Source organism: Parambassis ranga, chromosome 9 (assembly GCF_900634625.1).
Source record: "Parambassis ranga chromosome 9, fParRan2.1, whole genome shotgun sequence".
Lineage (NCBI taxonomy): Eukaryota > Metazoa > Chordata > Actinopteri > Ambassidae > Parambassis > Parambassis ranga.
In genome coordinates this window covers 3,629,738-3,653,790 of record NC_041030.1, presented here as the reverse complement: position 1 = coordinate 3,653,790, position 24,053 = coordinate 3,629,738, and the positions used below count along the sequence as shown (strand labels likewise).

Here is a 24,053-nt window from a genome sequence, read left to right as displayed (position 1 = left end):
AAAGTAACCGTAAACGATGACAGGGCGGAAAAAAACGTCAGGCTGGATCTAGTGTTGTTTACTGTAGTGCACCATCTGCTGCTGGCTGTCCTGAGACCAAACAGCTGGAGCTTCACTGCTTCCTTCTCTCAGTCTGGTCCTTAGCTGACCTGGAGTTAAAATCAATCTGTCAACCAGACAGGTAACATTTTCTTTGAAGATTACTGTGGAAAATACATGAAACTTTTTCTTCTTAACACACATTAGAGAGATGCAGACTTCAGGCTGCGACAAGTAGGAAGCATCAGATTTATTTTTTATCTATTGGTCTTTTTTTAAACAGTGAAATTATCAGCATAAAGAAGAATTATTTACGTTTCAGAGAGAATCCATTAAAAATGCATCTAGCGAGAAATTACCATATTTTCATGTGGTTTCAAAAAGCTTCAAAGTAGGTTCAGTGAGTCCAAACAAGTCTTTAAGCCCAAACAGGTGGGTGAACTGTGGTCTGTTGAAAAGCTCAGTAAACCCTTCACACACAAGCATTCTCAAACATACACAGCGCTCCTTCTTTTGTGAGGTTTGGGAGTCTGTGGTGCAGCTGAATACACTGAGATCAGATGCAACTGTGAGCCTCTCTGCACAGCTGGGACTGCAGACCACATGAAGCATGAGCCTTCTTCTGATGACACCAGACGAGGCTGCGCTAGACGTCGAATACTTGACTGTTGATGGTGTTGCTGTGCAGCACAAGCTAGGGACATGAAGCAGCTTTTCACAAGCAAGAAAAAACATGCGTAGGCCTATGAAATCTTATACTGAAACTATACAATTTCTTTAGAATCAAAGTGTTCATCTCATCTAACATTAAAAATACACTCAACTTGAGTATTTGAATGGAGAAGCTTGCTATTTCAGCTGGACTCTCACTGTCAGCATGTTTAAAGATGTTACACTTGACTCATAAGTGCTCATTATTTTGACAGTTATTATGTTTATGACAGCTTTATAATAATCAGAGCGCTAATTCACAATTAGTGATTACTCTTTGGCAAGAGTCAGTGCAAAAAGTTTAAACTTGTTGGTATTGTATGTCCAAAAAAGTCCACATAAGGCCCAGGGAAGCAGATTCTCAGACCAGGGAACCTTCTTCCTAGACATTTTCGGTGGTCTAGTAAAAGGGTCAGGGTCAGCAAGGTAACTCCAACCCCATACACATCAAACAGCACAGTACTGTGTGTTCTAACACCAGCTTCTGTCTGATTGGTCTGCTGAGCTGGTGCACCTGGGTCCACTTTTGGTGGGTGCACGTCACAAAACACCCCACAGCACCTGCAGTTTTTGGGGCTGCTCTGACTTTAATCACAGACTTTTAATAGCTGACTAGTCACTATTCCCACCTCATATATCCCACACACTAGTGAGGGTATCTGACGTTACAGGATCTGCAAACCAGATGCTGTGAGGTCAGTGAAGGAGGCACCTCTGGCCTCTTTAACACACACACACACACAGACACACACACAACACAAGTATATCTCTATTTTTATTTGTGTATATATACACATATAAAAAATAAGGACATATGTACAATGGTAATAAATAACATGTTTGTACAAGTGAAATAAGTTACTTATACTTTAAAAACAAACATAATAGACCATTAACAGACAAGCAAAAAACGGGGCAAAAAAACCTGGGTGATAATAGAATAATACAGTTAATAATGAAATAAAACCAGCAGAACGTAAGACCTCGTGTGGGAGGAAATATTATAAGCAAAATAAAGGAACTGAGAACTGTACACATGCATTTTTCTTTCAAGCTTGAGACCTGTTTTCTTTTTTTTTTTTTACAAGATGCTGAATTGAAATAAAAGCCTAATATTAAAAAGGGGGGGGGGGGGTATCAAGACAAGTACCAGTGTAAAGAGCTTCTGCTTCAGGGGATTTAATACTAAATCATTGCATCACTCATCTGCTTGTATTTGGTTTTTCGGGGGAAATTTTGTTTTGGTATATTAAAAAGATAAAGAACTGGGTCCAGCAGATTACATGTAAACAGGTAGTCCATCAGTCTCATCAGGCAGTTTTTTTTTTTTTTTTTTTTTTTTTGCTGTTTTGCTTGAAGGGAAATTTTAGCAGAAGATGAGAAAAGTTGCAGACATCAGCTCAGTATAACATTGTGGACGGACTGCCGACGCTTAAATATCAACTGGGAATCAAAATTAAATTTCAACAAGAACGAAAGCAACTGCAGTCTACTTTGGCTTATCCAAAAGGTGAAGAGGCACAGAAAAAAGTAAACATGTTGAAATGCAGCCATGAATTCCTGTACATCTCTTGAGCCATAAAATCAGCCTTTTTTGTGTGTGTGTGTTTTTCAAAGAGAGCGTTAGTGCTGCACAACATCAGTGTCTGTAAAAGTCCAAAAATGATCAATCAAAAATGATGCACTTGTACAAGAATGATCATATCAAAGTATCCACTTGCAGAGGATCATGCAACACGAGGATGTAGTGCTGATGGCTGACCACCTCTTCAACCACCTTGGGATCATTTTGATATTCTACAATCGCTCTCAGCACTCTGTACACAGAGGGGGCCAAAGTATTTTTGTCCTTCCCCCGTTCCTTCTTCCTGTGCTCCTCTGGTCCCGACAGACACGTCCCAAAAATAAAAAGCCACCGTTTCTATCGGACAAAACACACAGAAAGAGGACATGTGTAAAGTTAGTCACAGTCAGGCACAATATGATTTTATCACTCTCATACACAAGGTTGGCTGCATTACAGAATTCTCTGGAAATTAGATCAGAAAGTAGGTGATATATTTTTAGGGTGTCATTGCATGACGATGGAACATCAAGCTTTAGAAAAACAACTTTCACTTTAGTTGACTGGGAAATAATATACTCCTGATTGGTATGGAAAAGGTTTTGTATCCTGTCTGAATCATCTGTCAGGCAGGATATTGTTATTAAGCTGATGTTTCACTCTGACAAAGGTCCTCCTTAGGTCAACCTATTTTGATGCTTGTCAGACTGGTACATTTCCTCTTTTTTTAATAAAATGCTTTAGCCTTGAGCTTCAGGCTTTGTGCTGGCACTTTTCTTATCTTGTGCCAGGAAAGCAGCTTCTCTGATGAACCTGTCCCTCCAGTTGCTCATAAAAGAATACCTAAGGACAACTTTGAGGAGGAGACTTTAGTGACTACAAACTCTAGTAGCCTGATCATGCTTCCACTGAAATGCCAAGGCTGGCTTGCTAACATGCTAACAATGACAGTCCTGATGTTATACAAATACAGCATTGACCATCTCATCTCACAATCTGCTGCTAAAGCTAATAATAATAATAATAATAATCTCCTTATTTATGTTTTTCAAAAATGGTTGTACAAATACTGTAAAAAGAACAAGAACAAGCTCCATCTTGCCTATTAACATATAGGCTGCATAAAAGATATTACTTCTTAAATATGCCTAAAAAAAGCAACAAATTGACCCATTTTTAGCCTTTTAGCTACATAAGGATAAAAAATGTTCACATTAACAATGAAATAAATGAAATCCACAGAATTCATTTAACACTGGGCAAAAATTGTCACAACTGCAGAAGAGCCATAAATAAACAAAATAGTTCGTAACACCACACTGAGCAGCACTTAGAGCCAACGAGCTCGATTGAAAATCGTTTAAGGTTGGGACTGTTTAAATCTGTTTGCATAAATTTAATTAAGTGGAACAATACCTTTCACTGGTTCATGGCCGTTTTCCGCCTGGAGCCAGCAGTTTGTCAGCAAGGCAGCAATCGGTCTGTCTGTCTGTCCATCCTTCCATCAACAGTGTGTGTGTGTGTGTGTTTTACAGTTGTCTTCCTCTGTATAAGTCCACAGTAGCCCCGGGTCAGTCTCTGGGCGTAGGGAGGAGTTTTAAAACGGGGATGAGGGGGTTAATCACAAACACACCGTAGTCCAGGATGGTTGGCATTCAAAGGACTGTGTGTGTGTGTGTGTGTGTGTGTGTAGGGGGTGGGTAGTTTCCTTCTTGGCAGTGCAAGTTACCACCCTCACCAAACACATAAAATATAAAGCACTTATAGAGACATCCACAGCGGTCGCAACAGTGAGGGTTCAACTACATTCTCCATGCCTAATGTCCTCATGTCAACTTCAATTTGGAAGTGAGTGTGCAATTATTGTTCTGCTGCTACGAGCTGAATGCAAAAAAAACCTTTTCCGTTCGAAGGAGATGAACAAACGTCCACAAGGGCTCAACTAAAACACCTATCTGTTACACTCCAATAAATGTCACACGGAGTGCACTTGTTAGTGTGTTGGACTTGAAGGTCACCGTGCAGGGCTGAGCGAGGAGTAATGTGATGTTAAGCGCCTTGCTGTGACATTGTCATTCACAGAAGGGAGCCATTAGTCACCAGATAACCATTTTGAACACTGCTGTAGTCCAAGAGACACAGTAAAAAAAAAAAAACACAAGAAACATCTTACTTCAAACCAAGCATCACATCAAATTAAAGTGGAAGTGAAGACTTTCTCCGGCGGTAAATACAACGTCTGTGTGGGGTGAAAAAAAATACAAATTGAGCAGAGAAAGTCTTGAGAGATTGTCCTTCATTCAAAATAAAATAAAAATAAAACCCTTTGCGTCTTTCACTCCAGTTCACTTCATTTTCCATTTAATTTCCTCTCTCGTTGTCTTTCTCTCTCCTCTCCTTTCGGTCCCATGCAGAGCTCCTGCTATGGGGCCATGATTGTCGTCTTGCTCTGAGATTAATTAGTCTCTTTTTTTTATATACCGCTCTCACTCTCTTGGCTCACAAATACAAAAAAAGGGAAGACTGGCTTCCAGTTTTTAAGTGCAGTAAGCTGAAAAAAAAAGTCTCAAAGGAACAGAAGGGCAGAGAATCGGTTCAATGTTTCCAGTCATTTGCCCTTGTCGTTTCATCATCTGGTTTCAGCCCAGGGGGCTAAAAAAAAACCTCACTTGGTCCACTCAATGTAAAAGAAATGTGCCCTTCAGAAAACGTGTGACGCCATTTGTTTGATTTCCATGCTTGAGGTGTTCTCCTCTGCGTTCATCCTTTTTAAATACACAATTTACACAAGTGGCCATTGCACAGTGGAAGCAGAAAAAGTCACATGACTGCATGTTACCCAAAACATAATAATTATCGGAGTGCATGTTGGCGAACACGGAGTGAGTGTGTATATTTAACATGCTGTGTGCTATAAATGTCTACAGTGTGAGCCAAACAGGCATTGGCAGAGCGAGAGAGAGAGAGAGAGAGTGAGCATGGGGGATTGACAGCATGTCACTAAAAGAGAGAGAGAGAGAGCAGGCATCCTCATAAAGAGGGAGGTAGGTTGGTTGTTTTGTTTTTCCAACTCAGGGAATGGAGATGAAGGAGGACAGGCCTAGACGGACGACTCCTCTGGGTTAGCGTCAGGCAGCACACTCCTCTGCTGCAGTGTACGTCTCAGCTCCTCCTTAAAGGGGCTGGAGTAGTCGTTCCCGCTCATGCCCAGCCCCCCCAGCCCGCCGCCCCCAGCGCCAGCCACGCTAACCCTCTCCTCCCCTGCTGTGCTCAGGTTGAGGCGGATGTAGCCGTTGCTACCGGAGCCTCGGATGTTAGTGAGGCTGAGACGGCTGGGGGAGTGGATGGGCTGGCCGGGAATGGCGCTGGGCGACGCCGTGCTGCTGACGTTGCTGGGTCCCAGAGCGTGACCGGGAACGATCTTCAGTGACCCGTCTGAGTAGTAGTAGTTGGCACCTGTCTCCCAGAAGCGATCTTCATCGCTGGGCATCTTGCTGGGCACAAAAGTTGGTGGTTCCTTGGGCAGGGTGATGGGGTAGACCAGAGTGCTCTCGAGTGGCTTCATGTCCGCTCCCTTTCCGAGTGCCAGCTTCAGCCTCCTGCGCAGGTAAAGAGCTGCTACAAGAAGCAACAGGCACGCCGCTCCCAGGGTGATGACCAGCACCCAGAAGAGCCCCATGCTGCTGTCTGGAGCCCGCGCTTCCATGAAGACGGGAGCACTGGCTACAACAGCCACCTGGTAGCGCTCTGTCTGGAACTTGACCCCTTGCTCCTCAGAGTAGCAGATATAACGGCCTGCTTGCATCTGACCCGCTTCAGGAATCACAAGGGCTTTGAGGGTCCGGTCAAAGTGGGGCCCGCCTGCCTCAGAGTCCCCCAGCTGGAGCTCGTGGCCGTTGAGAACCCAGCAGGGCTGAGCCAAGTTGGAGACCAGCTGGCACGGCAGCACCATGTCAGATCCCACCACCACTGTGACATTCCTCAGACGGGAGTGCTCTGTGAGGGAATATGAGGAGAAATGGAGGATGGGTGTGGAGGAGAGAAGACAGGAGAGGGGGTTAAGTGTTATCCATAATAAATCCAATTCATATTCTGCACTAGCCAGCTCCCTTCTGCTTAATTCAATTTATTCAGCTCAATCCAAATGTATTCAGTAAGTCCAACTCAAGTCCATTCCCTTTATCCTTTACTGACATGCTGCTGCACTGGCAACCAATTCCCACAAGGGGCCACTGGTGAGGCGCGAGGCTCCATACTCACCAGGGCTGGGGATAGAGACGGGCTTATCGAATTTTCCCCGGTTGAACCTCTCCAGCATGAGGTCCTGTGAGAGGGAGGAGGTGGATCTGGAGATGAGAGGGGGCAAGCAGAGCAGTAAGAAGATTAATAGCCTTATGAGGGAAGAACTTACAGGCAAGTCTACTCTAAGCATTACAGTCAGTGCAGGATCACAACTGTGTGAAGTTTTTGTAATAATAACATAATATAAAACAAGCCTCAAAATGCCTTGCAGGATTGCATGGGAGCACACAAGGGACTTGACTCACCCTCTGTGGAGGTCAATGCGGACACAGGCCCGACCCTCGCTGTCCCAAGCGCAGTAGGGGTCCCGGGCGAGCAGACAGTCTGGCTGAGACTGATAGCGGCTGCAGTTGGCCAAGGGCAGCTGGAGAACTTCTGAACGAGAGCCGATATACAAGTACTTCTGCAAAGAAACGGAGAGAGAAGACGCAAGTAAGAAGAAGACAAAGAACAGATCCAGCCATCCACCCAGAGACAGAAACCAGAGAGAGATGAGAAAGAAGAAAGATAAACAGAGAGAGTGACTCAGTTAGGGGTTAGAGGAGATAATGGGATAATCACTCTCAATTACAATAACATTCACCCTCCCGACCCTCTTCCAATCCAATCTGGTTCGCGCGCTTTTTGCAAAAGCTGTTATAAAATGTCTGGTCGCAGCTAAGCCAGCATTAATGAGATAAGCAGTGAGCTTTGGGGCCAGGAACGCCCCGTGAAAACCGCATCGATCGGCGGACAAGCCGCTATAGAGAGAGATGTGGCCGGCGTCAACACACAGGCTCAGTGACAGGGCAGACTGGGAAAACAAAGAGGAGCAGGGGTTCAATTCTACGCCACAGTAAAGGCCTGTAATCACTGTTATTGTGAAGGGAGTTTTGGATGCATGAGGTGACACTGGGCAGAGTTGATGAAAACTTCATGGCAACAGCACAGCGCTGACTGCCCGCATCTATGAATGTAAGAGTATTAACAGATCAACAGAAGACAAAGAAGCACTACGATCATTGAATACCAATGATTAAGGCAACAAAGAAAAGTCTCATTCTCACATGAAGTACAGACACATGCTACATATGCCTGACAGGAGACTCTCAAAAGGAATCTGTGCACAGTTTCCCCCCTGAGAGACCATTAAGACTTCTCATCTCTCAAAAAGATAGAAAACAATAACTCTCACAGTCCTTCACCATGGGAATAACAGGATGCGCACACTCAAATGATTACAGAAGAGCTGCTTTCTTCTTATTAAAATCACTTCTCCCACAGTTTGTTGTTTTGAGTCTGCTCTGTTAACACGTTGGACACAGTGATGGCTCAGCTGCAGTGCCACAGCGTTAATGCATCCTTTTGAAGCCATATAAAAGGCAATGGAGTGATTTACTGCAGCGTTATCCTCCAACAAAAGTGGTTGGCAGGTGACAACATCAAACCTGGGCTACATCCAACACTGACACTCACATTCTTTATCAAGTGCAATCAGCACTGTGAATTCTGTCCAGCGCGAGCAATGATCCCAGCACTCATGATGCTGTTTAATAACACGGTCAAAAGTGCAGAAGATGAGGGATTTGTGTGCTCAGCACTGATGCAATGCCAATATGTTTTTTTCAGTTTGATTTATGACTTTAATACCAAAAAAATGTTTTGTTTTCTCCGAGTATTGGAATAATTCACAACTGAGATGAACCCCACACCTGTTTTCTTACCTTGGCGTGTGAGATGGTCAGGCTGTCCACTGGCTGCGCCGTCTCAAACAGCTGGATCTCCTCTATCACGTGGGCCTCAGTGCCCAGGATCACCACTCTCTGCAGCCAGCCCTCCGCTGCAGCACACAGAGAACCCACAGAGAGAGAGGTGGGTTACTGGTCTATTCAGTCACATTTTCAATCCAAGCTCACTTCAGTGCAATAGACTCATCCCTCCCGGTGCGCATTAATATTTCATGACATCCGTCAAAACATATATTTTCAACATGGATAGCTCTGGCCCTATGAAACAGCTGATAAACACACACCTTTGCTGGGCAAGGCAGGTCGTTTAAACAGCATTGATATGATATTTACCAACACACCTGTGGGAGCACACCAGTTCATTTGTATAATAATGAAACAGTATAATAAACTGACCCATGACTGCATACCAGTCAATTTAAATATTAATCAGTGCACAAACACCTGTGGCTCTGCAGTATTTCACCTAAATATTAATGACACGCTAACATATTCACACAGCTGCATTTCAGTTCATTTAAATATTAACGATGAAATATGATAGTACACAAACACTCTTTCTTTGATGTCATCCATGTAAATATTAAAAGGCATAACTGAAAAACATCACCTATGCGGCGAACACTTCCCTCACCTGAACTATATTTATGAACAAAAGTGCTCCTAAATTGCATTGCAAAGCCTTTCAGGAAGTGTAATATTAACCTCAATCAGTTGCTCTTTTAAGGTTTAATGCTTATTTTTGACTTGGCGCAGCAGGGAGCCGCAGGTGAAACCGAACCAATCGCATTAATCACATATGATAGTGCCAAAGAGCCAGCATGCACAAAGCAAACCCCCTGGAACTGGAGCAACTAATCTTAATGTAGCCTTATATAATGTTAAAGATTGTGCATTTTCTAGCATGAAAGTATAACGGTTTGAGATGAAATCAATTGTCATGTTGTCTGTAACTTTCATCGTCAACTTATGAACCTCCAACTATGCTGTTTCTGGCCCTTTAACAGTAATTTTTTTATCAGAGACTTTTCTCAGCACTGTGTGTGGGGAGCTGATGCTGGAGGAGGAGGAAGATGAGATCCTGTGCTCCTTTCATGTAGGGCATTGTGAGCAAGTTTAGATCCCTTGTGATGAAAGCTGTTTCGGGCACAGCTGGTGGGGTGACCTTGATGTGTGTGTGTGTGTGTGTCTGTGTTTGTGTCTGTGTGTGTCTGTGGATGGGCTAGCGTTACGTGCTGACGTGATTTCTTCTGTGGTCCTCTTGATTAAGAGACTGTCACGGATAATATGAAAAGCTAACCCGGAAGCCAAAAGGAGGCTTGAGGGAAGGAAACACACACATACACACATACAGACACACACAGACAGACTCAGACACAGGCATAGCAGCAGGCATATCATCACACTGCCTTCTTGCGGCGTCAGGGACCAGTGTCGGCTAATCCCTCAATCCTGTAGCCTGGTTCTTCTGTGGAAAAAAAAAACGGTCTCGACAAGCACTCCCTCTCACTCTCTCTCTCTCTCTCTCTCTTTTCACATCAGCTGTCGCTATGCTGCAGCTAATAGCTAATCAAGCCTGCAGCCCAATTGGCACTATGAGCACACGTCTGCCAAGGGCCCTGTTGAGTTTGTGCTGTGAAGCACGACAAGCGGGGATGACTGCAGTTGGCTCAGGGAGTGGGAACGTGTGTATCTGTGTGTGTCAATTTGTATGTTGGTGTGTCACCTATTTGCGTCTACCCATGTGTGTGTGTGTGTTAGTGAGTAACCAATGTGTGTGTCCAGGACTGGCCTCCCTGCTTGCCAGCAGCGAAGCCCTGAGTCCGCTGTTGTCACACTGTCAGCGTTGCCCCAGTCACTCTGCCGCTGCAGTGATCTGAATGGTAAGTAGCTGACTCTCTCTTCATTCATGAGATGGTCTGCATTCAAATTCACATTCCCTGGAATCCGCTGTCAGATCTGTGTTATTCAGGTTTAAGGCTCTGTGAGGAATCCTGATTCGGGCCAAAACAGGACACCTGCATACTGTACGGCGGCCTGATGGCTAGTGACTGGAGATATTAATTAAGTCACATTTCCTTTGATGCGTGAAGATGCATCACAGCATGCAAATCAAGCCTTTAATTGAAACCCAAGTGAAGTGTGGCCAGATGGCACGTTGCTTTTGTGCCACTGTACCTAATGCCAGTACCTGTCTGTGTCTGCTGCTGTGGCCTGTAAGCTCTTATCTCTTCAACAAATACTGTGTGCAGTTCACTCTCTTCACACGAGTCAGGGAATATGTAGGGAGAGTGCCTATAATGGATGTTTTTTCTGCCACACTGAGAACACCATGCGATAGCAGGTGAGCAAAATAACAGGGACATCATACAAGCTTTTGCCTTGGCCTGTCAGTTTTCACCTATACTGTGTCATGAAGATTCAACATTATAGCTTTTTTTTCAAAGCTGGAGAACGTGATGTTCTCTTGGACTGCACTGCAAAAAGCGACAGAAAATGTAACTAGAAAAGTTTTTTTCTTAAAGTTTGGTGTAGGTACAAATATCTTTTGCACATGACTTGCAGTTCAAGATGAAGAGTTTAGGTGCAGGAGTTGAAGTGTGTTTAAACTTTAAAGTTTGAGTCCTGTTGTAAGTTTGTATGGAAGAATGTGAGACACATTTAAAAAGCAACTGAAGTGGAGAAAGCAGGTGACATGTCAGGTTTTTTTTGTATTTATAGTTTAGGAGTATCAAAGAAATACTTTTTGTTGAATTGCCAGAGAAGATTGTGTGCTGTAAAAGTGTCACTATAGTTAGGTTGTGGAGCTGAGGAGGGAGTGTAAATTTATGACTTTTGAAGCTGGATGAAAAAAATCAATTTAACCTAAAGCTGAGTTTATGCACTCCATTTGACAGAAATAAACATCAACCTTGAATTTTCGCCCCCATGTAATTTGTACCTGTGCCGATGAAGAGCATGTTGTACGCCCGCTGGTCCAACGCGCTAACCCGATCCACCGCCAGCCTCGTGAAGTTTATGCCCTTGGCAAGCAGCAGGGGGCGAGCCAGAGCTTTGTCATCCATCAGAGGGTGCTTCTTGGCAAAGTTGAGTGTGGCATCAGGCAGCTGCAGAGAGCTGTTGTAGCCGTTCTCCCTGTCTGAGTTAGTTATACACTGCAGTACAGAGACAGAGGGAGAGAGAGGGGAGAGACGGGGGAAGGAAATGGAGCGAGGAAAGGAATGGAGGAAAGGATGAAGAAGGACGAATCTCAGGTTGGCATGGTGAGCTGACTTGAAGATGACTGCCCTTCCTCCCGTTCCTTTTGTTTCACTCCCTCCTACCTCCGCCTGCCTCTACACCCCTTCCACCGCTTCCTTTCCTTTCGACCTGGATCATTATGTTCTAAACTTCTTGTGCCAAATTTTGCTGTTTTGCACCTCCATGTACCTCCCTCATTATCTTTCCATCCCACATCTGCCCTCTCCTCCCTCCTATTGTGATGCAGTTACAGATATAAAAGCTGCTTTTCTTGCTTACTTTAGCTGCGTTCTCACAACATAATACATCAAAATGTTCTCTTTCTCTGTTCCTTACCGATCCGGGTCGGGGGCTGGGAACAGCACCTGTGTAGCGTCCCCACCGCTGGGACGCCTCCCTGTACTCCTTGTAGGACCCGTCAAAAACCTTCTTAACGTCACCGCTCTGGTACTGGCACACAGCCGACACGTCCACGTCGCCCCTGAAACATGGCAGCAAGATGGTGAAATCACTGATCTGTGGCAGTGATAACAGAGATGAATTACCTGTCACCCACGTATGTGAGCCACAGAACACCGCACAGGGAGGTGTGCATTAAAAAGCAGGGACATACAGTGCTTTCCAACAATACTCCTAATAATCACAGTGAATAGAGCCAAAACAGTCTGATCGAATGAGCTCCGATGACCAAGACGTGTTGACACATCTCCACACACTTCATACTCCAGTCAAATCAATCAGTCAGTGGTGGAGTCAACAAATCATTACGGTGAAGGTTGTGGATGGGGGAGCTGTGGGATGAAAATTGGGTATCGACATATGACACACACACATATTGCATGATAATTTTACTTACAAATATATTTGATTTCCATTTTCATTCAAAGGAATGAAAGATTATTTTCAGACTTTGTCACAGATATGTTGACACATATATAAATTTGAGTGTTATTGTACTTGTTGGTTGGTACATCATTACAATACAGGTGATTTGAAAGTTATCAGCTCATTCAATGGCTGTTATCAATATGATCATAGGAACCCTAAAGCTACTTCGAACTAAAAGATAATGCTTGATATTTTGGGTGATTGCCAATGCTGATATTTTCACATATTTTTCCACTTAATCGCAAAATACATTAATCCTGTCCTAAAGTGAAATAAACGTATTCAACTATCCATCCATTTTCGACCTTTTATCCGGCAGCAGTCTCTAAGCAGGGACGCCCAGACTTGCCCCACACTGGAACTTCCTCCAGCTCTTCCGGGGGAATCCCGAGGCGTTCCCAGACCAGCCGAGAGACATAGTCTCTCCACCACATCCTGGGTCTTCCCCGGGGTCTCCTTCCAGTGGGACATGCCCGGAACACCTCCTCAGGGAGGCGTCCAGGAGGCATCCGAAACAGATGCCTGAGCCACCTCAGCTGGCTCCTCTCGATGTGAAGGAGCAGTGGCTCTACCCCGAGCTCCACTCAGGTGACTGAGCTCCTCACCCTCTCTCTAAGGGAGTGTATTAAACCATGCTACCTGTTTCATCATTTTTGATGCGCACACAAATTCTCTGCCGATATCTCCATCAAACAGAATGGTGTCCCTGATGATGCATGCCTGATGTTTAAAAAGACCTTGTTGCTAAATCTCTCAAATAAATGTAATATATCCCCTGATCTATTTGTCAGAAATGTTCACTTTAGTGTCAGAGCGATTGGAAGATGTGTAAAAAATGGTGCAATATGTAGTGTGTGATGGTTCATGTGACGACAGTCACCCCTCCATTTAAAATCAATAGACTCAAGAGCCTCCTTCTACACACAGGAAATGTCTGCTCAGTGCATCATTTCAACATACCAGATTACATAGTTGACCTCTTGGTCATGCTGGGAGTCATCACCCTACTGAACCCACTGGTAAGGCAGAGAAGATGAATTCTAAAATGTGCATTTTTTAGAAGCTGTAGACTGAAAAGAAAAGGTTGTATTCACATCATGTGATTTGTCCTGTGAGGCAGCACTGCTGACCCGGACGCATAACAGACGTGTAATGTAAGCGTAGCGACAGCCGCTGTGAAACACTCAATAACAGTATTTACACCAGAAGCATAGCAGAGCGTTTTCAGACGCGTCAAAGTGCACCAACCAGATCGAGCAGACAGAATGTCAGGCACCAGAACACCATTGTTTCAAACTGAAACACGGTGAGCAAACTCTCCCTCATTTAACATCACAAGTAGAGCAACAGCATTTTACATGATATAAACCTAACATGCGTTTTATAAGGACCACATCACCAATGAAAAGGCAGGGAAAGAAGCAGCGGCTGTTTTCAGAGTGGAAGGTGAGAAGCTGCCGTGTATGTACATGTGTTGATGGAGTAAATGGAGATTTTAGTACCATGGGGTTAACAGGCAGATTACTACGTGAGTTTCTCTCACCTCTTCTTGTAACACACACACCGATACACTTCAGTTAGGTTACACGGCTGGTGTAAATCCAGGGTTAATATTCCACGGGACCACAGGGTTTATAAGGTGAATGTCACAAACTAAAGGACAGCACTGATGTCTTAGCAAGTTAAAAAGCTTTGCTATTCAGTCACATTATGGGTTGAACTCCGAGTCATCATTTACATAATGTCCAATTATCTTAATGTTATCTCTATCAAAGCCAGGGGGCTTTAAGGGATCCCCAGTGAGTCACACAGAGAAAAGGGATTAGGCCTTTAAATTCAGCAGCAGAGGGATGAAGAAACAAAGCTTCAAGTTCAAAGTTGGTGGAGTTTGTGATACGATATCTTATTGAGAAACACAAAAGACTCACACATTCCTCCAGAAGAAAAACCTTCTGCCCTCACTCCTACTTCTTTGTTGATAAGTAACTCATTAACACTTTGCAGTTTTGTAGCAGACCAACAAAAGCCAATTTTTGACTTCACTCATACTACACATGTTATCAAATTACCGCTGTCAACACCCTTCTAATTATTTGTTTGTACTTTAATTATCACACTTAAAACTGTTCTCTGCGGGTACTTTGATGAAACGTATCAGAAAACTTGATTTTATCCCGCAGTGATCTTATCTAAAAAACATTTTTCTTATGAGTGTTCAAGAGATGTAATATACTGTGTACCTGAAGTAAATGAATAAAATAAAAAATGATGAATTGGGGGCAAAATTATTAGTGGGCTGTGACACTAAGATTGGAAGGTATATTAGATATTGACCAATCACATAAGCTCTGAATCACTCATCAGTCTGCTGCATCCATGCAACACTTAGTCTCTAATAAATGCAATAAAACATATTTAAGAGTTGTATCCACTTAAACCAACTTAGAGTCATTATTTTTATTTATAAGGCCAAATTAAGTTAATACCTAATCACACAGAGTACATAATTACAGCCTTCATACAGCAGTGACCCGTGGTTTTAATGAAAGGGCCCAGCCCAGTCCCGGCTGATGGTATATTTAGGTAATTAGCTCACATTTATGTGGGGTCGATACTGAAAATTGAGTTACATCTGCAGCCTCACTCTGACTCACCACTGTGCGTGGAAGATGCCGTAGAAGGTTGTCGTTCGCCAGTCCTGCCCCGGCAGGGTGAAGACGGCCCTCAGGTTGTTGAAGGAGACGTGGCGCTCGGGGAGGGAGCACTCCAGCCGGGCTTTCTGGAAAGTGGTCCACTTCTTCTGCAGAGTCCTGGTGCCACCCAGATCGCCCTGAAAGAGGATGGTTCTTTAATAAAAGCTACACTCATAAATGATTTAGCCTGATGTTCAGGTCTCACAGAGCAGACGTAACTCCATAACACTGGGTAACACTGACTGAGAGCTAGCCTTCATCAGCACCCACATGGGAAAAATCTAATACCACAAAAGAGCGGCTCGGTTTCCCACTTCCTGTCTGCACGATGCTCACTGTGAAATAACTGATACTGACCATCATTAGTAGGTCCTTCCTGTAAGCTGGAACACATTATACTGACAAACAGGACGAACTGTTGAGCTCTTGATCTGTCAGATCAGTGTGAATCCTTATGCTTGTGTTGTTACCATGGTTTCCTAATGGTTTACATTGCTTCCTGAACAGGTGATAAATTGGACAAAAGGATGTTTATAGTTTGTAACATCACTTCAAACCGCTCTTCAGTTGTGTTGCTCTGTTCACCTTATTTTGCTGCTGTTCAGTCAGCCTCACCTTCACCCCATGGATGTCAAATACCTAACGATAAAGTATCTGTATAATTATAAATCTGTTGCACATGAATCAGTGCACTAAACTGTTGACATGAGCATTAAGTCCCAGATGTGTTTAAAACCGCCAATGAAATGCATGATAAGGATTATAATAACATTCAGGTATACAATAAATGCGGCACGTATCCAGAAGCAGACCCTTTATGTGTTGTTTTGTTGGCTCAAAAGAGGCATATCTACCAGAAACATCTAGTTACCATTATGCTCAGTGATCGCAGAGGCTGTTAAAAAAAAAAAAAAAGGAATTTAAAAACTGCAAATGCTCACGTCGACGCAATATCAGCAGGATGCGCTGAATTATTCATGGCCGTAGTACACATCATACCAGAGCATCTGCTTCTAGTTTCATTCAAAGAGCTTTATTGTTCAGCACTCTGCACACAATAAAGGGCGCTTCCCATAAACCACTGCGTATAGTGTACACTTAATTACACACATCTCCACAGACTATTAGCAATCTGTCTCAAGTTTGCTCTAGTTTAAAGGTTACTGAGATTATGCGGTTGCGTCAGTAAGTGTAACACGACGCTTGTTGATGTGTAGATAGAAAAAGGTGCGAAGAACAGCCTCAAAACATAGAGCATAGAGCTATATCAAACCTAATCAGCTGTCCTAATGAGGCTGTTAATTAAGCAAATGAATGCATTAATTAGCAAATAGATCTATGTCAGTGTAATTGTGTCCACCAAACAAACTGTTAGTAAACTGGCAATCAGCTGAAATTCTTTTGTTGCCTTTGGGTCGGATGAAAGTAAAGTCGTGTGTGCATATATTTCTTTGTGCTTTACCCCAGCATTCAATATAAATTCTTTTATAACAGAGCGTTAAAAGTATCTGTTTCTATCTCCAACACAGACTGCATATGCTGTGGCAGATGGACGGAATAATGCAGCTTAATTAAAAAGGGTTTGATGGAAGGTCAGTCGTTAAAAATGTGAATAATAAAAAAAAAAGTCAAATAAAATCTAAGCATCACTGATCTTTTGAAATTGTGTGTTTAGATTTAAGCAAACAGCTGTGATTTCTCTTTGGCAGCCTGCATTCCATTACACGAAAACACAATTCAATTAGCTTTGTAAGTAACCCATTACCAGCGTGACTCATCAACAATCAGTCACATCCTTATATGGGCATCTCCTGTTTAAAGCCCGAAACTGTTATAGCGAGTGCCGTCTCACGTTATTAAGTGCTCAGAAACAGCTGCCAAAACAGCTGGAGAGAATAGAAAACAGCTGATTTCCAGCCAACTGAGCATGAAGCTCTGATTCTGCAGTCAAATCTGTCCCTGTGCGCTCGTAGACACCTGCAGGTGGATTATTATTTTGTGCTTTTTTTCCCTCAATATTAATAAACACCCCCTCAGATGCTGTTTTTTTTTTTTTTTTTGGACACTGGTTATTGATTCAGTTCTGGGGGTTACCTTGCAGACGCGGGCCACCCGGGCCACGGTGAGCTCTGTGTCACAGTCCAGCTCCAGCGCTCGCTCACTGAAGAAGAAGTAGATCTTGTCGTCGTCCCCATCTTTACTGCCGCTGCTCTCCCTCACCAGGGCTGAGCCCACAAAGTCCGGCTCTGCACACAGTATCAGAAAGTGTATTTTTTTTTTTTGAACAACAGCAAATAACACGAGACAACTCTCAGACAGTCTCAGGCAGCCAGAACTAAATCACACACACACACTGCAGACAGACACACAAGGTTGACACCTCCATCTCATTCCCTGCCGCCCCTTCTCACCTCTTTGTCTATTTCCTATCATCACTCTCCTTCTCCTCACCTCTTCTCCAGTCATTTCTCGCTCTCTGTCTCTCCACTGCTCCCTATTAGTGATCCATTTTCTGTTTTTCACTTCCTCCAGTCACTGCTGTCTTTCCCGGAGTCTCTCTTTATCCAATCCTCATTAGACTGAGAATGAAATGTTTCTTTTTTTAAAGACAGACATTTTCTGGACTCTGCTGGGGGCTCTGAATGTAAAGATTTGCTGCATTTGGGACACTGCAACTCGACTGAAACACAGTCCAATTAAATGCTGTTAGGCTTGTCAGAAATCTGCTTCACTTGAGATGAGGTTAGCTTAGCTTTTAATAAAAACTCTGCATCAGCATGAATAATAAAAGGCACTATCAGTCCAAGCGTCTACCTCATCTGTACATTCCTCCTTCCTCCTTCTCCATTCCCCTCACTTATCCCTCTATCTTTTCATCACCAATCCTAATGTCTGGGCTTTTATCACCCATTTTTTCCTGCTGCGACTCCATCCTCTCCTCTCCCCATCATTTCTCTCCAAGTGGCTCCATCCTTTCTCCACCACATCCCCTGAAAGATAACGATCCCTCGCTGTACCTGAAGCCTGCGCTTCATTTCCTGCAACTCATTTCTCTCCTGCTCTTGTTCTTTTTGCATGTTTCAGACTCTTTAAAAAAAAATCTTAAAGAGAAGCCAGCCTTTATCAACCTCCACTGTGATTCTTTTGAATACATATTTAATTTGTCAGTACCAGAATGACTTGGGATGGCAGGAAAAAAATCTTAAATGATGCAGCTGATATTTTTTCAGACTTTCTTTTAAACATGATTTGAGAAAACTGACAGTTTCCTGAGTGCCCCAATTAGACCTTGTTTGCATAAATAAAACAGTTATACTTCTCTGCCTTTCCACAAAATCCAACCTATGTAGAAGTCAACCATCAATTTATCCACCCTACTGTTAGCTACATATGTTAGCATTCCTGTAAATAAGATAAAAATACAGCAGTGACGCTGCATCTTCATCAACAATATATTGCAAACAAAATGGGTCATGTTTAAATTATATGTAATGCACATATATATATATGTGTGTGTGTGTTTCGAAGATGCTAATTTTTTTCGGGAGATGCAGCTTTTAGCATCACTTTTCTTTTTCGGTATGATGACATTCATTTCAAATATAGGATCTAGGGATGCAATGTGACACAGTTTATATTTTAAAGAAGCTAGTTGAAAGGGTTAAAAAGACAGGTGGAAATGGAAGCTTGCTAGCTCAGTACAGCAGATAAAATTTTCACTGCTGTACCCAGCTAGGTTAGCCCCCTCCTATTTACTGTACTTCTGTGTGAAAACCACATTGTAAGTTTTGGAAAGTCTTCCAACCATTTACTGTATATAAAGACGGACAATCGGACCACCAGTCGATTGCCCCCTTGTGGCTGACTCTGGTAAAGCTCATAAACCCTGCGTCCTTCTGAATAGTCGTAGGAAACAAACACTAAAAGTATTGAAACTAATTCTCAACTATTTTTTATGTTTACATTTTTTAAAGTTTCAAAAGGATAAATACTGTTTGTATTTTTGTATTCTACCTATTACATTGAAGTCAGCATGTATAAGCATTTTTTCTTAATGTGGGTTAAAAAAACAATTTATTTCATCCCTAGTGCCACCAAACAAATCAGGCTTTCTGTTTATTTTTCCTGGAGTGTTTCTCGTAGTGAAGGCACCCCTGAGTACAGATGAAAGCAGCATAGTAACCATTGACTGAGGCAGTTTCACAACAATGTGTAATTGGAGCTGGAGCTGTTAAGTACCTGTCTTTATTGTAAAGTCATGATCCTTTTGAAGACAAAAGCCATATATTAGTGGGTCTTTGTGGGGTTTTTTTTTTTCGACAGTGTGAAAGAGTTTTTATGTAGTCATTCCCTCTCACCCCATTCATCTCACCCTCATCTTACCATTGAGCCAGGCAGGCAAATATTCGCTCTTCATGCTGTAGTGCTGTTGGCCCAGGTTCCTCAGAATGACTGGCTCTGTACCCAGGAAGTTGTTGAGAGTTGCAGAATACAGCTCCTTATCTGTACCAGCAAAATACAAGCTTTAGTTTAATTCTGTTTTTTTAACACCACGACTGTACTGGCTGACAATGAAAGAAGGTCAGTGGTTCAGCAGGGAAACACAAAAACAGAGACAGAGAATGGGTGCCTGTAGGTTCACTGGAGCTGTCCACAATGAAGTGAATGCAGCATGCAAAGTGAAATTGGACTTGAGAACTGGCTGCAATACACAAAACAGATGGTAAATTGTGTAGGAAAAGTTTGTGGTGATTTGATGGACATTTAATGCTTCTTTCAGAGCTGTAAAAATGTGCAGCTGTTCACTTCAGACCGCTGAGACGAACAACAGAGGCTGACGCTGTGCATTTTGTTAATAATGGATGTCAGCGCATCCAACCAAGGACCTTTTTCTTTGGCACAAAATGTTTTTTTTCCCCTTGAAATGATCATTTTAGTAAATTTTTTGAATATATTCATGGTGTACTTACCCACTATCAGGCCCGTGTGCCCCTTGGCAGGGTCATATGGACATTTGCCCTTGCCATCTTCCAGGGCTCCGGTGTTGAGAGTAAAATAGTCGGCGTTCTGAAAACACACACGCACACAAAATGAGAAACACAGGTGGTTGGTGGTCAGTATGTATTATGACCCACATGGCAGAGCTGCAAGCTCTGTCTGTCCATTACAAGGACCACATCTTCACCCTTCACCACATTGTCCTGTCTGATCAGCATCACTTCTACACACACACACACACACATATATACAAACAGGAACTTGACACATTCAGCTTACCCTGCGTGAGATACTTATTTTTTCATTGCATTTATTTTTATTTTGTCACACAGTGGTCTTAGCCTCAGGTCAGATGGCAGAAATCTCAAGTTGACACCTGTCAGCACTATGACTCACTATCTGAGAAAAAAACACACACAGCTATGCGTACTCACCACGTATGTGCATTTGGGCTGGAAGGCGTAGGTGCCGCAGGTGTAGAGGTGCGTGTGGTTGTAGCTCTGCAGGAAACGAATGTAGTTGAAGCACTCGGTCTGTGTGGGAGCGAGGAGAGATTGTTAAGAATGCTTGTTGTTCCTTCCACAAAGGCAGCAATCAAGGCTGTTTTGTCACACCACAAAGACTTTCAGTCGCATGACCTTCAATCACCAGTGACCTCCAAACTTGCTTATGTTTGCAGATAAATTCCTTGCGTTAGAAATGTGTGAAATCCTTTTATTTGGATGTGTTTAATATAATCACAAACATGTCACTTAAAGGACGAAGCAGCGACACGCTACCTGAATTCAAAGGGAAGGTGTGTAATTAACACAATAATGTATGCAGCGTTTTAGTGGGAAATGTCCTTTAATGTCTGCTCTGTGACAAAAAAAAATGAAGCTCTCTGGATGGAAACAGACGCTCACACATGATGCGTACCAGAACAATGAATAATTCAGTGCTTCCTGTGGATGTTGCCATTGAGGCGGCAGCAAAACAGTGTCTGTATCTCATGGCTATAATATGAACAGCGTGCTGTTTTTACATTCAGTTTTCAGTCGCCTCTGACAGAACCTGGCAGACAGGTCTCTGGGATTGGAAGCACCATTAAGCTTGGTGTTGCACAGTCAATAATTTCTCATTAGAAATAACTGATTAAACTAGATATTCTGAACAGCCATCATTTTAAGAAGAACTTAGAAGAAGATTTTTTCACAAGGTATTTTTTTAATTTAAGGCTTAAGTTTAAGGATTTAAGGCTCCAGTTATGCAAATTTATCAACATGTATTTTTTACTTAAAAGTCAATTTAAGTCTATTTCCTCTTCTGTTTAAAACCCACATTAAAAGTTACCGTTGTGCAGTAACTCCAGAGAACTTCTTGCTCCATTTTGCAAAAAGCTTGGTAAGTTTTTATCAAATATTAAACACATATGTACATTATGCAGCCAAAGCACTGAGCTTCTCATGCTGAGTCTAAAGTACAGCGCTGGCCCAGGATGTTTTGCTATCTGTGTTTACAAACGGAACATTACTGACAGTGAGGAAGTGGAAGATGCTGCTGATTATCATCTTTTGGAGTCGAACCTCTTTATGAGAGTTGTTGCATTTTTAATATGATTTCTTGAACATTATCACAAGAATCAAATGTGTTTATTTAGAGTTTTTTTTTGTTGAGAGTTACAAGGGGTGATTGATAAGTTTGTGGCCCCCCCGGTAGGCAGAGATGTGTTCTTGTTACACGCATGTGCGCATCAGTACAAATGCAAAATCAGGACTGTCTGATACAGAGAGGACAACACTGGCCTTTGAGCAGCACCCTTTACCTGAAATGCAGCTACATTTTTCCTTCTAGCCCCTTTTTTTCAGTCTCTATACCTTGCCTTGATCACCCCTGGTCACTAATTATAGGCTGTCTGATTTTGGATGCGTGTGCTGGACATTATTAGACAGCATCATGTGTGAATGGGTGAAAACACAGCCGGAGGAGTACCAAGGTGACGGTAGATGAATCTTTGATGCTGGAAAAGGAGGTTGCAGCCAAGTTCTCTCTTCCCTTTTTGAAGGTGTCCCTGTCCTACAATTACCTGAAACCACCAACTGGAAAAAAAAAGTAGTAGCACACACACACACACACCAGTACTGTGAAGGGGAAGATGACCTAGCAGCTATTGGCTAACAAAGAAGCTAACAACCAAGCACTGCACACCAACAGAACACAGCAGATTATAGTGCTGATGGGATTTTCCTTAGAATGTGATTTGATTGTATAACTGTTGCATTGTTGCTGCTTGTTGTGTTAACACTAAAAATATCAGATTGTGGTCGCAGTCTTCTTCACATTCCATCCGTTTCGGACTTAAACTTTCTGCCACTCAAGAAAAAACACATCCTGAATCGAACTGCCTTCAAAGATGCTGATCCCAACATTGTCTGGAAGATGCACTTCACTAATGTAATAACTGGAAGGTTTCCAGTTAGAAACCCCACACTGACTCAACAAACTGTAATTGAGTCAAGTGAATAATGTTCACGTGCTCTGGAAGCCGGCTGTCTGAATGCTGCCCTTGGGCAAAGCAGGAAAAAACCCAACGACCAAGCTCCACGTTACCTGGTTGTTCTTCCCCTTGGCACCGCACTCTCTCTTCTTATCCTGTGGAGCCGGCCAGTCGATCTAGAAGAGAAAACAAATGTAAGATGTAGCAGCAGGGATGCTTTCTCCAAATAACCCATAAGTACATCTGTAGATCTGTAGATATATATATATATATATATATATATATATATATATATATATATATATATATATATAATTAGTACACTATTAACTCTACTCTAACAAAGGTTCATATGCACACAATGCAAAAAATACATTTTTTCCCATATCTCTGCACTCTTGACTAGTGACTGTAACTATAGCAACTATACACTCAAAACCAATTACAAATTGACAGATACAGCTTACCTCTTCTAAAGTAATCCTGTAAATAAACAACCCATAATGAGTGTATATGCACAGGTTTGGATCCATCAGTGCACGCTGTATGTCAATGAACTCAAGTCCAAGACACAGGACATAACCACAGTCGTAGAGACCCGGGTTCATGTGATCCCATCAAACACTGTTAATGGTAACTGTGAGGTCCTTAGTGCACAACAATACCGCGATGATTACACCACTGTTAAAAGCACCAAGGATAGACTGCACTGTAATTCAGAGCTACAGGATCCAATTTTCTGGACAAGCTAAGAGGGAAAGCAAATCAAAAGAAAAACAGCCTACATGCTTTATATGTCCTTACTTTGTTTAACCACTACCCTTTGCTATTCAGTCTTATTTACAGTAGCCGCTTTCTTGGATACCTATGTAACACATGGCTGAACTTTGCTCTGTGGACGGAGGTCCAAAGTATGAGCTGTGTTTACTAAGAGGTTTCCACACCATTAGAAATAATTAGAGTGGCCATTACAGGCAGAGAGCTGCTACAAATTCAAAATTAAACTGATTTACTTGACTGGATTTGAACCAACAGCAATCAAACAATGGACTATTGCCATTTATGTACTGGCAGATATAGTCTGTGCTTTTAAATCTGGACACACATTTAGATTACAGTAATGCACCAGGGTTGGTTTACAAATGTGTTTCATTCAGTGCATACATACATACATACATGTCGGAGCCAGTGAGACGTTACTCAGCTCAACCCTCCTCCCACTCTGTCCTCTCAATACCCACATTTAATTTTCCTCTGATCACCGGAGACAAGATGGAGTCACAAGATTTAATAAGCGAATATATCATTAGCATCAGTAGGCATGAAATATCACCTGTAGGATCTGTGGTTTTAATGCTAAGTTTATTGTTTCTTCTAATCTGTTCCCAAAGGGGTCTCATTAGTCATAGAATGGC

The 24,053-nt window shown here is 42.7% G+C and overlaps 1 protein-coding gene across 2 annotated transcripts in view; it reads right to left on the bottom strand.

Annotated features, from left to right (window-relative positions):
* Nucleotides 1-1,835: 1,835 nt before the first annotated feature.
* Nucleotides 1,836-24,053, bottom strand: part of sema4c (sema domain, immunoglobulin domain (Ig), transmembrane domain (TM) and short cytoplasmic domain, (semaphorin) 4C) — a 77,259-nt gene continuing 55,041 nt past the window's right edge. For both annotated transcript variants that reach the window (XM_028414577.1, XM_028414579.1), the window contains 13 exons: nucleotides 22,752-22,814; nucleotides 20,597-20,695; nucleotides 20,135-20,231; nucleotides 19,548-19,667; nucleotides 17,259-17,410; nucleotides 15,126-15,301; nucleotides 11,920-12,064; nucleotides 11,285-11,498; nucleotides 8,320-8,435; nucleotides 6,862-7,019; nucleotides 6,575-6,660; nucleotides 3,731-6,310; nucleotides 1,836-2,671 (listed from right to left, as the gene is read on the bottom strand). In XM_028414577.1, coding sequence (XP_028270378.1) covers nucleotides 5,415-6,310; nucleotides 6,575-6,660; nucleotides 6,862-7,019; nucleotides 8,320-8,435; nucleotides 11,285-11,498; nucleotides 11,920-12,064; nucleotides 15,126-15,301; nucleotides 17,259-17,410; nucleotides 19,548-19,667; nucleotides 20,135-20,231; nucleotides 20,597-20,695; nucleotides 22,752-22,814 — 2,322 coding nt within the window. In that variant the 3' untranslated portion in view covers nucleotides 1,836-2,671; nucleotides 3,731-5,414. The remainder of the gene's footprint in view (nucleotides 2,672-3,730; nucleotides 6,311-6,574; nucleotides 6,661-6,861; nucleotides 7,020-8,319; nucleotides 8,436-11,284; nucleotides 11,499-11,919; nucleotides 12,065-15,125; nucleotides 15,302-17,258; nucleotides 17,411-19,547; nucleotides 19,668-20,134; nucleotides 20,232-20,596; nucleotides 20,696-22,751; nucleotides 22,815-24,053) is intronic.